General features: G+C 46.7%; 1 protein-coding gene across 3 annotated transcripts in view; it reads right to left on the bottom strand.

The window, feature by feature from the left end:
* The window catches only part of LOC135022950 (ATP-binding cassette sub-family C member 5-like), a 220,705-nt gene that overhangs the window by 38,445 nt on the left and 168,892 nt on the right, over positions 1-13,368 (bottom strand). For all 3 annotated transcript variants that reach the window (XM_063953356.1, XM_063953357.1, XM_063953358.1), the window contains 2 exons: positions 12,736-12,864; positions 7,350-7,536 (listed from right to left, as the gene is read on the bottom strand). In XM_063953356.1, the coding sequence (XP_063809426.1) occupies positions 7,350-7,536; positions 12,736-12,864 (316 nt within the window). The remainder of the gene's footprint in view (positions 1-7,349; positions 7,537-12,735; positions 12,865-13,368) is intronic.

The following is a 13,368-nucleotide window of genomic DNA, read 5'->3' as shown; positions in this document are numbered from 1 at the left end:
TCTTGAAGCCAGTGTTGAGAAACAGCTGATTGTAGGCACCGGTCAGTTGCTGGCAAAAAGGGCTTCACACACAAAGGACATTGCTGTTGATGGTGGACAAGTTGCCCAGGTGATAGGCCACTGTTAGGGGTCCTGGCCCATAGGGTCTACCGAAGAATTGTGTTTGCAGTATTTGAAGACTCTGTGAACTTTGTTTGGCTGTAAAGAACTAACCTTTCCTGTGAATCCTGCAATTGCCTGTAAACTGCCTGTGTGATACCTGTCACAGTGGGTATGTGTGTACAAACATGAATTAGTCCCAATATATGCTAATTTTAATTAGTAAAACAAAGTAATGTAATGACAACATTTGGTTTAATTAGTTACTTACAGATGTGTCCACATACACCTGTCCTCAAATCGCGCCAGAAAGCCCCGCTTAGCTAACCACAGACTGTAGCATCAGCTGCACCAAAACACTAAGGGGCAGATGTATTAAGCCTGGTGAAGTGATAAAGTGGAAGGTGATAACGCACCAGCCAATCAGCTCCTAACTTACATGTTACAGGCTGGGTTTGAAAAAATAAGAATTTACTTACCGATAATTCTATTTCTCATAGTCCGTAGTGGATGCTGGGAACTCCGTAAGGACCATGGGGAATAGCGGCTCCGCAGGAGACTGGGCACAAAAGTAAAGCTTTAGGACTACCTGGTGTGCACTGGCTCCTCCCCCTATGACCCTCCTCCAAGCCTCAGTTAGGATACTGTGCCCGGACGAGCGTACACAATAAGGAAGGATTTATGAATCCCGGGTAAGACTCATACCAGCCACACCGATCACACCGTACAACCTGTGATCTGAATCCAGTTAACAGCATGATAACAGAGGAGCCTCTGGAAAGATGGCTCACAACCACAATAACCCGATTTTTGTAACAATAACTATGTACAAGTATTGCAGACAATCCGCACTTGGGATGGGCGCCCAGCATCCACTACGGACTATGAGAAATAGAATTATCGGTAAGTAAATTCTTATTTTCTCTGACGTCCTAGTGGATGCTGGGAACTCCGTAAGGACCATGGGGATTATACCAAAGCTCCCAAACGGGCGGGAGAGTGCGGATGACTCTGCAGCACCGAATGAGAGAACTCCCGGTCCTCCTCAGCCAGGGTATCAAATTTCTAGAATTTAGCAAACGTGTTTGCCCCTGACCAAGTAGCTGCTCGGCAAAGTTGTAAAGCCGAGACCCCTCGGGCAGCCGCCCAAGATGAGCCCCTTTCCGTGTGGAATGGGCTTTTACAGATTTTGGCTGTGGCAGGCCTGCCACAGAATGTGCAAGCTGAATTGTGCTACAAATCCAACGAGCAATAGTCTGCTTAGAAGCAGGAGCACCCAGCTTGTTGGGTGCATACAGGATAAACAGCGAGTCAGATTTTCTGACTCCAGCCGTCCTGGAAACATATATTTTCAGGGCCCTGACTACGTCCAGCAACTTGGAGTCCTCCAAGTCCCTAGTAGCAGCAGGTACCACAATAGGCTGGTTCACGTGAAACGCTGAAAACACCTTAGGGAGAAATTGAGGATGAGTCCTCAATTCCGCCCTGTCTGGAAGATCAGATAAGGGCCTTTACAGGATAAAGCCCCCAATTCTGACACGCGCCTGGCCGAGGCCAGGGCCAACAACATGACCACTTTCCATGTGAGATATTTTAACTCCACAGACTCAAGTGGTTCAAACCAATGTGACTTTAGGAACCCCAAAACTACATTGAGATCCCAAGGTGCCACTGGAGGCACAAAAGGAGGCTGTATATGCAGTACCCCTTTTACAAAACGTCTGAACTTCAGGAACTGAAGTTAGTTCTTTCTGGAAGAAAATTGACAGGGCCGAAATTTGAACCTTAATGGACCCCAATTTTAGGCACATAGACACTCCTGTTTACAGGAAATGCAGGAATCGACCTAGTTGAAAATTCCTCCATCGGGGCCTTACTGGCCTCGCACCCCGCAACATATTTTCGCCAAATGCGGTGATAATGCTTTGCGGTTACATCCTTCCTGGCTTGATCAGGGTAGGGATGACTTCATCCGGAATGCCTTTTTCCTTCAGGATCCGGCGTTCAACCGCCCTGCCGTTAAACGCAGCCGCGGTAAGTCTCGGAATAGACAGGGTCCTTGCTGGAGCAGGTCCCTTCTTAGAGGTAGAGGCCACGGGTCCTCCGTGAGCATCTCTTGAAGTTCAGGGTACCAAGTCCTTCTTGGCCAATCCGGAGCCACGAGTATAGTTCTTACTCCCCTCCGTCTTATAATTCTCAGTACTTTTGGTATGAGAGGAAGAGGAGGGAACACATACACTGACTGGTACACCCACGGTGTTACCAGAGCGTCCACAGCTATTGCCTGAGGGTCCCTTGACCTGGCGCAATACCTGTCCAATTTTTTGTTTAGGCGGGACGCCATCATGTCCACCTTTGGTTTTTCCCAATGGTTTACAATCATGTGGAAGACTTCTGGGTGAAGTCCCCACTCTCCCGGGTGGAGGCCGTGCCTGCTGAGGAAGTCTGCTTCCCAGTTGTCCACTCCCGGAATGAATACTGCTGACAGTGCTATCCCATGATTTTCCGCCCAGCGAAGAATCCTTGCAGCTTCTGCCATTGACTGCTTCTTGTGCCACCCTGTCTGTTTACATGGGTGACTGCCGTGATGTTGTCCGACTGGATCAACACCGGCTGACCTTGAAGCAGAGGTCTTGCTAAGCTGAGAGCATTGTAAATGGCCCTTAGCTCCAGGATATTTATGTGAAATGATGTCTCCAGGCTTGACCATAAGCCCTGGAAATTTTTTCCCTGTGTGACTGCTCCCCAGCCTCGCAGGCTGGCATCCGTGGTCACCAGGACCCAGTCCTGAATGCCGACTCTGCGGCCCTCTAGAAGATGAGCACTCTGCAACCACCACAGGAGGGACACCCTTGTCCTTGGTGACCGGGTTATCCGCTGATGCATCTTAAGATGCGACCCGGACCATTTGTCCAGCAGGTCCCACTGGAAAGTTCTTGCGTGGAATCTGCCGAATGGCTTTGCTTCGTAGGAAGCTACCATTTTTCCCAGAACCCTTGTGCATTGATGCACTGAGACTTGGCTCGGTTTTAGGAGGTTCCTGACTAGCTCGGATAACTCCCTGCGATTTTGGAATATTGAGAATCCAATCGTGCTGTCGCAACACTACCTGAGATAGTGCTACACCGACCTCCAACTGTTCCCAGGATCTTACCCTTATCAGGAGATCGTCCAAGTAAGGGATAACTAAAACTCCCTTCCTTCGAAGGAGTATTATCATTTCGGCCATTACCTTGGTAAAGACCCGGGGTGCCATGGACCATCCAAACGGCAGCGTCTGAAACTGATAGTGACAGTTCTGTACCACAAACCTGAGGTACCCTTGGTGAGAAGGGTAAATTTGGACATGAAGGTAAGCATCCTTGATGTCCAGAGACACCATGTAGTCCCCTTCTCTTGAATTTGAACCTCTGTATGTAAGTGTTCAAAGATTTTAGATTTAAAATCGGTCTCACCGAGCCGTCCGGCTTCGGTACCACAACAGTGTGGATTAATACCCCTTTATCACCTGCTGGGAATACAGCTTGTGAATGGCTTCCAACACTGCCTCCCTGTCTGCTTGTAAAGCCCCAGCGTCATGCTGAGGGCTTGGCAGAGGCGGGAGAGGGCTTCTGTTCCTGGGAACTGGCTGATTTCTGCAGCCGTTTCCCTCTCCCTCTGTCACGGGGCAGAAATGAGGAACCTTTTGCCCACGTGCCCTTATGGGAACGAAAGGACTGCGCCTGATAATACGGCGTCTTCTTATGTTGAGAGGCGACCTGGGGTAAAAACGTGGATTTCCCAGCTGTTGCCGTGGCCACCAGGTCTGAAAGACCGACCCCAAATAACTCCTCCCCTTTATAAGGCAATACTTCCATATGCCATTTGGAATCCACATCACCTGACCACTGTCGTGTCCATAACCCTCTTCTGGCAGAAATGGACAGCGCACTTACTCTTGATGCCAGTCGGCAAATATCCCGCTGTGCATCACCCATATATAGAAATGCATCTTTTAAATGCTCTACAGGCAATAATATACTGTCCCTATCTAGGGTATCAATATTTTCAGTCAGGGAATCCGACCACGCCAACCCAGCACTGCACATCCAGGCTGAGGCGATTGCTGGTCGCAGTATAACACCAGTATGTGTGTAAATACATTTTAGGATACCCTCCTGCTTTCTATCAGCAGGATCCTTAAGGGCGGCCATCTCAGGAGAGGGTAGAGCCCTTGTTTTGACAAGCGTGTGAGCGCTTTATCCCCCCTAGGGGGTGTTTCCCAACGCACCCTAACCTCTGGCGGGAAAGGATATATGCCAATAACTTTTTAGAAATTATCAGTTTTTTTATCGGGGGAAACCCACGCTTCATCACACACCTCATTTAATTTCTCAGATTCAGGAAAACTACAGGTAGTTTTTCCTCACTGAACATAATACCCCTATTGGTGGTACTCGTATTATCAGAAATGTGTAAAACATTTTCCATTGCCTCAATCATGTAACGTGTGGCCCTACTGGAAGTCATATTTGTCTCTTCACCGTCGACACTGGAGTCAGTATCCGTGTCGGCGTCTGTATTTGCCATCTGAGGTAACGGGCGCTTTAGAGCCCCTGACGGTCTATGAGACGTCTGGACAGGCACAAGCTGAGTAGCCGGCTGTCTCATGTCAATCACTGTCTTTTGTAAAGAGCTGACACTGTCATGTAATTCCTTCCAGCAGTTCATCCACTCAGGTGTCGACCCCCTAGGGGGTGACATCCCTATTACAGGCAATTTGCTCCGCCTCCACATCATTTTCCTCCTCATACATGTCGACACAAACGTACCGACACACAGCACACACACAGGGAATGCTCTGATAGAGGACAGGACCCCACTAGCCCTTTGGGGAGACAGAGGGAGAGTTTGCCAGCACACACCAGAGCGCTATATATATACAGGGATAACCTTATATAAGTGTTTTTCCCCTTATAGTTGCTGTATTGTTTATACTGCGCCTAATTAGTGCCCCCCTCTCTTTTTTAACCCTTTCTGTAGTGTAGTGACTGCAGGGGAGAGCCAGGGAGCTTCCATCCAACGGAGCTGTGAGGGAAAATGGCACCAGTGTGCTGAGGAGATAGGCTCCGCCCCTTTCTCGGCGGCCTTCTCCCGTTTTTCAGTGTAATCTGGCAGGGGTTAAAATTCATCCATATAGCCCTGGGGGCTATATGTGATGTATTTTCGCCAGCCAAGGTGTTTTTATTGCTGCTCAGGGCGCCCCCCCCTAGCGCCCTGCACCCTCAGTGACCGAAGTGTGAAGTGTGCTGAGGAGCAATGGCGCACAGCTGCAGTGCTGTGCGCTACCTTGGTGAAGACAGGATGTCTTCTGCCGCCGATTTTCCGGACCTCTTCTTGCTTCTGGCTCTGTAAGGGGGCCGGCGGCGCGGCTCTGGGACCGGACTCCATGGCTGGGCCTGTGTTCGATCCCTCTGGAGCTAATGGTGTCCAGTAGCCTAAGAAGCCCAATCCACTCTGCACGCAGGTGAGTTCGCTTCTTCTCCCCTTAGTCCCTCGATGCAGTGAGCCTGTTGCCAGCAGGTCTCACTGAAAATAAAAAACCTAAAACTAAACTTTTCACTAAGCAGCTCAGGAGAGCCCCTAGTGTGCACCCTTCTCGTTCGGGCACAAAAATCTAACTGAGGCTTGGAGGAGGGTCATAGGGGGAGGAGCCAGTGCACACCAGGTAGTCCTAAAGCTTTACTTTTGTGCCCAGTCTCCTGCGGAGCCGCTATTCCCCATGGTCCTTACGGAGTTCCCAGCATCCACTAGGACGTCAGAGAAATGACAGTTAGGAGCTGACTGGCTGGTGCATTATCACCTTCCACTTTATCACTTCACCAGGCTTAATACATCTGCCCCTAAGCCTAGTTTCCTAGTACACTAGAAGTAAACTAACACACAAAAGTGAGGAAAAAGCATACAATCTAGAATAATAAGGCAAAACACCAGTGATCGGCACCAAGCATTGTGATGCTTAATCTGCAACTTTGTACCAATTCCTTTGCTGCAAACATACTAATCCTAAGTATCTGGTACAGTATAAGCCTGGCGCAGAGATGAATGCTAATGCAGTCTAAGCTGCCACGCCGTATGCTATGGATGTGCGCATATATGCTAATGCTGCTGCCTGGTAATGTATCGCAAATCTGAGCAACTGTGTATTATGCATATAAATATGCAGCGGCAGTCACAGATCATTTGATAATCACTCCCCAAGTAACCTTTTTGTCATGTAGAATAGTCACGGCAATTGAAACGCTGGCATGATGTTTTGTGTGTACAGGATCGCAGCTGTAGGCTGAGACACTCCCTGAAAACAATCGCGACACACCGGCGTCTTTGCTTCCACTCCCAGTTACCTCCCCCAAATGGTCACTGACTGTCCTTCACTTTGCAAATAAATCCTCACTGCGCGCAACATCTCTAAGGTACCTTGGCAGTGTGACCATGACACATGTGCAGTCGGGCATTAATTGTTGAACACCGTAAATATTGGCATAGCGTACATCTCTGAATAAGGTACTATGGGCCTCATTCAGGTTGGATCGCAGTGCGCGATCCAACCGCAAACAATGAGAAAAAGATGCGGGCGTATGCGCAGCACCCATCCTGCGGATGTGCCCGCATTTTCTGATTGACAGGCAGAGGCGGACGCAGGGCGGGTGGGGGGGGGGGGGGGCGGTAATGCTCCATTTCCGGGGCGGAGACAGATCATTGCAGGGGCCGAGGGGGGCAAACCGGGGAGGGGCGGTGCGGCGCGAACGGGGACGTGGCTGGAGCGTGATCGCGGCAGCTGCGTGATGTCACACGTAGCCGCCGCGACTGGAAACATGGGGGTGGGTCTCCTGCGCTGCAGAAGGCATCCCTAATTTCTGCTAACAAGCAAAAATTGCGATGCGATCGCAATTTCTGCTTGTTGAAGGAGGCGCCGGTCATCATGCTGGACGGCTTTGCCCTGCGATAGCCGACCCCCAGCATGCTAACAAAAGGATTGCAAATTCTGCTAATTAGCAGAATTTGCAGTCCTTACTGAATTAGCCCCCATATGCGTACTCTCACGCAACATTGTGAAAAACGTTACAAAAGATTAGGTGTAAGAAGGTGCATCTGTATGCTCTGCTGTTTCTGTATTTTGCTACTTTGTTCATTTACACTGTATCTTTGTTACTTTATTGGGCAGAGCTAGAAGTAGAACACTATTCTCACTGAGTGATGTAGTGTTGTACCTGTACTGCATAAGACATGGCCAGTCCTGCATAGGCTGGAGCTATGCTTCCATGCATTATCACCACACACACTGAAGTCAGGGTTATGCAGATCAGGCTGATCAGATCTAGACGCACTGCCAGCCATCGTGTTGCACAGCTGAATAGGAAACACGGTACTTGGTTGATATCCAGAAGTTTCTGATATCTGGGAAGACATAAAACAGTAAATTTTACTAAAATAAAATGTAAATAGGAAATATGATTTTATTGAATGTATATGGAACTCATTGGACTGAAAATAATTCAAGAGTAAACCCCTTTTATAAGATGGAAAAACAGATCTATAATTGTATATCACAGCAAAAGAAAACCAATTATCACAACACTTAATGGGGGAATTCAATTGCTGATGAAGTTCTCGTGCCTGTGCGTTGGCCGAACTGTACAGCAGCTTGAACTCGCTCACAACTGCTCGAAGCTCCATAGGGATGCAAGCAAAAATGTGCAAATTCGTGCTGAGAGCATGCCTAGAGGGGTGTGCTGGCATTTCAACGCCGCTGCAATGGCAACTCGCACCCTTCGCCCACAACTGAATTTCCCTCTACGTATACATTATAGCCAGAGTTTTGGTAAGATCAGGTGGCATTGGTTAGAATAGTCTTTCTGTTTTACTGGTCAGTAGAAGCAGCTGCACATGTGACTCCGCTTTACTGGAAACTGTTATTTAAAAATGAAATGTAAATGTTTTAACTTTTAATACATATTTCCCCCTAGTTTCTAGCTACTAAAAGACCCACACATGAGAAACAATCTAAGAAACTGAGGCAGCACAAATTGGTTATTGAGACCAATATATCAACTTCAACTTTTATAGGTTCTGCTGTATGCAATATGAGTCGATTTTATAATAAAATTTTCTTTTGCAACTAGATTTTTTATTTTGTATTTATATGAAATAATGGCCCTCATTCCGAGTTGATCGGTCGCAAGGCGAATTTAGCAGAGTTACACACGCTAAGCCGCCGCCTACTGGGAGTGAATCTTAGCTTCTTAAAATTGCGACCGATGTATTCGCAATATTGCGATTACTAACTACTTAGCAGTTTCAGAGTAGCTTCAGACTTACTCTGCCTGTGCGATCAGTTCAGTGCTTGTCGTTCCTGGTTGACGTCACAAACACACCCAGCGTTCGCCCAGGCACTCCCACCGTTTCTCCGGCCACTCCTGCGTTTTTTCCGGAAACGGTAGCGTTTTCAGCCACACGCCCCTGAAACGCCGTGTTTCCGCCCAGTAACACCCATTTCCTGTCAATCACATTACGATCGCCGGAGCGATGAAAAAGCCGTGAGTAAAATTACTTTCTACATAGCAAAGTTACTTGGCGCAGTCGCAGTGCGAACATTGCGCATGCGTACTAAGCGGATTTTCATTGCGATGCGATGAAAAATACCGAGCGAACAACTCGGAATGAGGGCCAATGTTTCTATTGAGTCTCGTGAGTTTACATTAAAAGGCAAGGAGGCATTAGTCTACATGCTGCAGTTCTAGCTTTTATCTATTATGACCTTTTCTTTTACTGTTGGCTACAATTTCGTGCTGCCAGCCCTGGAAAACATAATAGTTTCTCTGCTTATTTCCAACCCATGAGCATGGATTCTGTGTTTTTTGTCAGAAATGACTGTTACACTCATTACTGTTATACATTAGGCCAGAGGTTCCCAAACTGTGTGCCGTGGCACCCTGGGGTGCCTCAGGACACTTGCAGGGGTGCCCTGGGTTGGTGGTCCAGGACCAATTCAAATTATTCATTGTCAATATAATACGCAAAACCAGTGCTGGTGGCTGCCAGTCATAAAATATGTGGCCAAACAGAAGCAAATCTTGTCCCTCACCACACAACTGACCCTAAGGATGACATATAAACGCAATCTACTTAATGTAATATTTCTTTCTAAATTTCTCAATAAGAAATTTTTGGCCTAGGGGTGCCGTGAAAAAAAATCTGATATTCTAGGGCGCCGTGATTCAAAAAAGTTTGGAAACCACTGCATTAGGCAATATTTTTTTATCTGCTCTACTGGTATATACAAGGAACAGCATCACTGCCATCTTGAGGGGTAATTCAGGCTGGATCGCTGCAGCGGCATCGATCGCAGTCTAAATCCCTTTGTGGAGTGCGCCAGTGCAGCGCAACCCGGGATCCCAGTGAGATGCTAACAGCATCTCAGGGCCGTGATCGCCTCTGCCTGATTGACAGGCAGAAGAGGTCGCGGGGCAGGAGGGGCGTGCCAATGGCGTTAGAATGCCGTTGTCGGGGCGCGGTCCGTACAACGTATGCATGTCCGGACTATTGCGGGGGCAGGCCGCGGCGGCTGCGTGATGTCACACACAGCCGCTACGACCCAGGACGCGACAGGGAGCTCCTCGACAGGTGCAAAAGTATCGTGTGGGGAGAGACAGGGCCTGACATGCGGGGCGGACTACCCCTGTGCTGGGGTACTTCTGCATGTCAGAGTAAGTGATCGCAGATGTGCTAAATTTACATCAGATCTGAATTACCCCCCCTCGGTGCATTGACAATTAACCACCACCCAAATAAACAACCAGAATTCAACAAAACAGTCCTGTGGTCAGAAAGGACTGACACACCTTATGCAGAGTAAAATGACCTCCCTGTTACCTAAAAGAAGACGGTAAAATGAGTAAAATGACCTCCCTGTTACCTAAAACAAGAGGCTAAAAGTAAGCCAAACATTGGGAAACTAAAAACACTGACAGGATTGATGATTCTTTGCTGTTTTATGTGGACGGGTAACGAGGATATGATGGAAACCACATGGACTCCATAGACCCTAACTGCCAGATGACAGCAATACAGGATGGTACTGGCAGTGTAATATGTATTGTTTGGCTTTGTTGCACACAAGGGGCCAGATGTAATGAAGTCCGAGTTGGCCGGACGTGCGGGTTCCCGGTCGAACTCAAAACGGCAATAATGTGTAAGGCATAGTTTTGCCTTGTACATGATTGCCGCTTTTTAAAAAAATGCCCGAGTTCGGCTGTGAACCCGCACTACCGGCCAACTCAGACTTTATTACATCCGGCCCATGAATATCAGTATATTGAGGCTGATTAATTCATGGAGGGGCAGCCTGTAAATGTCACCTGAGTAGGGCATTTTTGCCTTTAAAAGCCTTGCTGTTAATTCTGTGTATATAGGATACCTCCAGTAGGGAGCAATGTGATTGTTTTTTCTGTATAGGCCAATGTATGTGTGGATTATTATTTTTTTACTGTGAGGGCCAATGTGTGTGTTTTGTTTTTTTCTGTGGGGAACTGATGGTGTGCCTTGGCAATTTTAAAATGTTGTTCGGTGTGCCGCGAGTAAAAAAAGGTTGAAAATCACTGCTCCAGAGACTTACGGTACTGCCTGTGACCTTTTTAGTCAGTGCCAGGACTAAGCTTTTCTTGGGTTAATGATAAGATACCATCTAGGTTTTCGGAGGTGAAAGTTCAGTCCAGTACAGTCCAATATAGTATATCTCACTGACAGCTTGTCTCTGTATAACATGGTCATTGTGGGGCTGATTGTGAGTGGGACACAGCCACATGTTTTGCCGCAGGTGCTTCATATGCTAACGTCTTTGGCGATTTTCTCAAAATTAAGATGCCCACTTGCAGCATGTTACAGCTGGCATTAGTGCATTTCCGTCTTGGTGCACCATCAGGCGCATAACAGTTGCATCAGCTCTGTGACAGGTGCAGTTTCTCTGTCTAACCCTGTGTGAGTAGGTGTGAATCTTTGGATGCGGCCGCTTGCAACACACCCACTGTTACCTGCCTAGAATACCCACTGAATTCCACAGAGCCTGAAACCAAATCTGTTCTGCATCTCTGAGCTTTAATAATCACTGTGCGACTGAGAGGCATGCACAGACCTACATCAGCAGACTGCATGCGGCACTGACACTGCATCTGACTCAAGATCAGGCCCATTACCTGTCCATAAGTTTTGAGCTAAGGTGAATATCATGCTTCATGGCAAACACAGTTCTTGTCCATACCCTTCATAATAGCTGTGTGAGGATCATTTTCAGGACAACATTAATTCATACAGCAAGGAAAGCTCTGGACTGTACTGATTTCAGCTTAATGCAGTGACTTCCAGTCACACCAGTAATGCTAGAAGTTCATTTTGGTCACAATGGAAGTCGCTTATGAAGCACAAGACAACTTCGGAGCAGAATAAAATGGTGGTTTATCAACTGAACCTAGATGTCTGCTAATGTGATGAGTTGGCAGAGCAATTTACAGGGGAGCATTACTGCACCACCCTAAAGCTAGAAAGAATGCGGACATGTCTGACCTCTTTCAGTAGGATAATGCACCCTGCCACACTGCTCAGGAAAGCTTTGAGGAACATGACAAAAAAGTTCAAGGTGTTAACATGGCCTCCAAATTCCCCAGATCTCAATCTGATCTAGTTTCTGTGGGATGTGCAGGAGAAACAAGTCCATAGAGGCCCCACCTTGCAATTTATAGGACTTAGGAGGAAATGTACTAAGCGTGGAGAAATGAGCCAGTGGAGAAGTTGCCCATGGCAACCAATCAGCTGCTCTGTATAAGTTTACAGTATGCAAATTATAACTGTTACTTCAGTGCTGATTGGTTGCCATTGGCAACTTCTCCACTGGCTCACTTCTACGCTCTTTTCACTGCTTAGTACATATCCCCCTTAATGGATTTGCTGCTAACGTCTTGGTGTCAGATACCACAGAACACTTTCAGAGGGGTTGGTATGGGGATCCCGAATGCGGGGATGCCAGCTGTCAAGATATCGACAGCAGCATCCCGGTGATGGAAATAGAGACAGGGAGTAATAAATAAAGCTAACCCTAATCCCTAACCCACCTTTCTCGCAGCCCGACCCTAACCCTCACCTCCCCGCCGCCTATCCCTAACCTTCCTAGGTGGTGCCTAACCCCCCCTTCCCAATGCCTAAACCTAACCATCCCTCCCTCACAGCCTAAGCCTAACCCTAATCTTACCCAGGGGTGCCTAACCCTTACACCCCTCCCCGCAGCCTAACCTTAACTCCCCCCTTCCCCACATCCTTTAAGAGGTCTTATGGAGTTAATGCATCAACAAATCAGAGCTCTTTTGGTGGCACGAGGGGGACCTACACAATATTAGACTGGTGGTTTTGATGGTATGGCTTATGGGTGTATACCACATTTGGTAGCATTATGTTAAGGCTCATTTTGCTACTACCGGGCAGTACTATCAATCCGTCTCCAATTCCTTGGTTATATGCTATCATGCAGTAGTAGGTAGCTAATGGTATACCAAAAATACAAAACAAAACTGGTAAATATGATTTATGAACAGGAAAAACAGAACTTACTTAAGCAGGAAATCATTTCCCTTATTGTAGGCTTGAATGGTTGTTATACCTTGCAATGTTGATGTAACGTGAGATATAAATGGTGACTGACTTATATTATCCATGCGTTTCAATTCCCGAATTAGTGCCCTGTAAATTAGAGATAACATTACTGATATACAACAATAATATTAATATATACATAAGCATAGTCAGAGGTTGATGAACTAATTTGCTAGTAAGTTAAAAGGAGCACAAACTAAGAGCAAGTAGGATTGTGACAATAGAACCCAAATACTATACATATTTACTATAAAAAACTATTATCTATGCTAACTATAAAAGGTGATTGGCTTTATCTATGTAGGAAAATCACCCACATAATCATCAACATTCTAACACATCACAATGACATTTTAAACTATACAAATAGAAGTTCAGATTAGTTTAAACAATCAAAAATGTAACCATATATTTAATAAAATAGTATTTTCCAATAGAATGGCTATATACAGTATAATGGATATTTTATAGTATAATGGCATTATTACTGGCTTCCCTTCACCTCTACCTATTATAGTTATAGGAAAAAGACAGTACACCTTCATTCAAATCTGTGTTTTAACATATCTGAGCATAATTAACAATAATCTA

The sequence above is a fragment of the Pseudophryne corroboree genome, chromosome 2, assembly GCF_028390025.1.
Source record: "Pseudophryne corroboree isolate aPseCor3 chromosome 2, aPseCor3.hap2, whole genome shotgun sequence".
Lineage (NCBI taxonomy): Eukaryota > Metazoa > Chordata > Amphibia > Anura > Myobatrachidae > Pseudophryne > Pseudophryne corroboree.
Note: the sequence above shows the minus strand (reverse complement) of the source record. Positions and strands in the feature narration are given on the sequence as shown.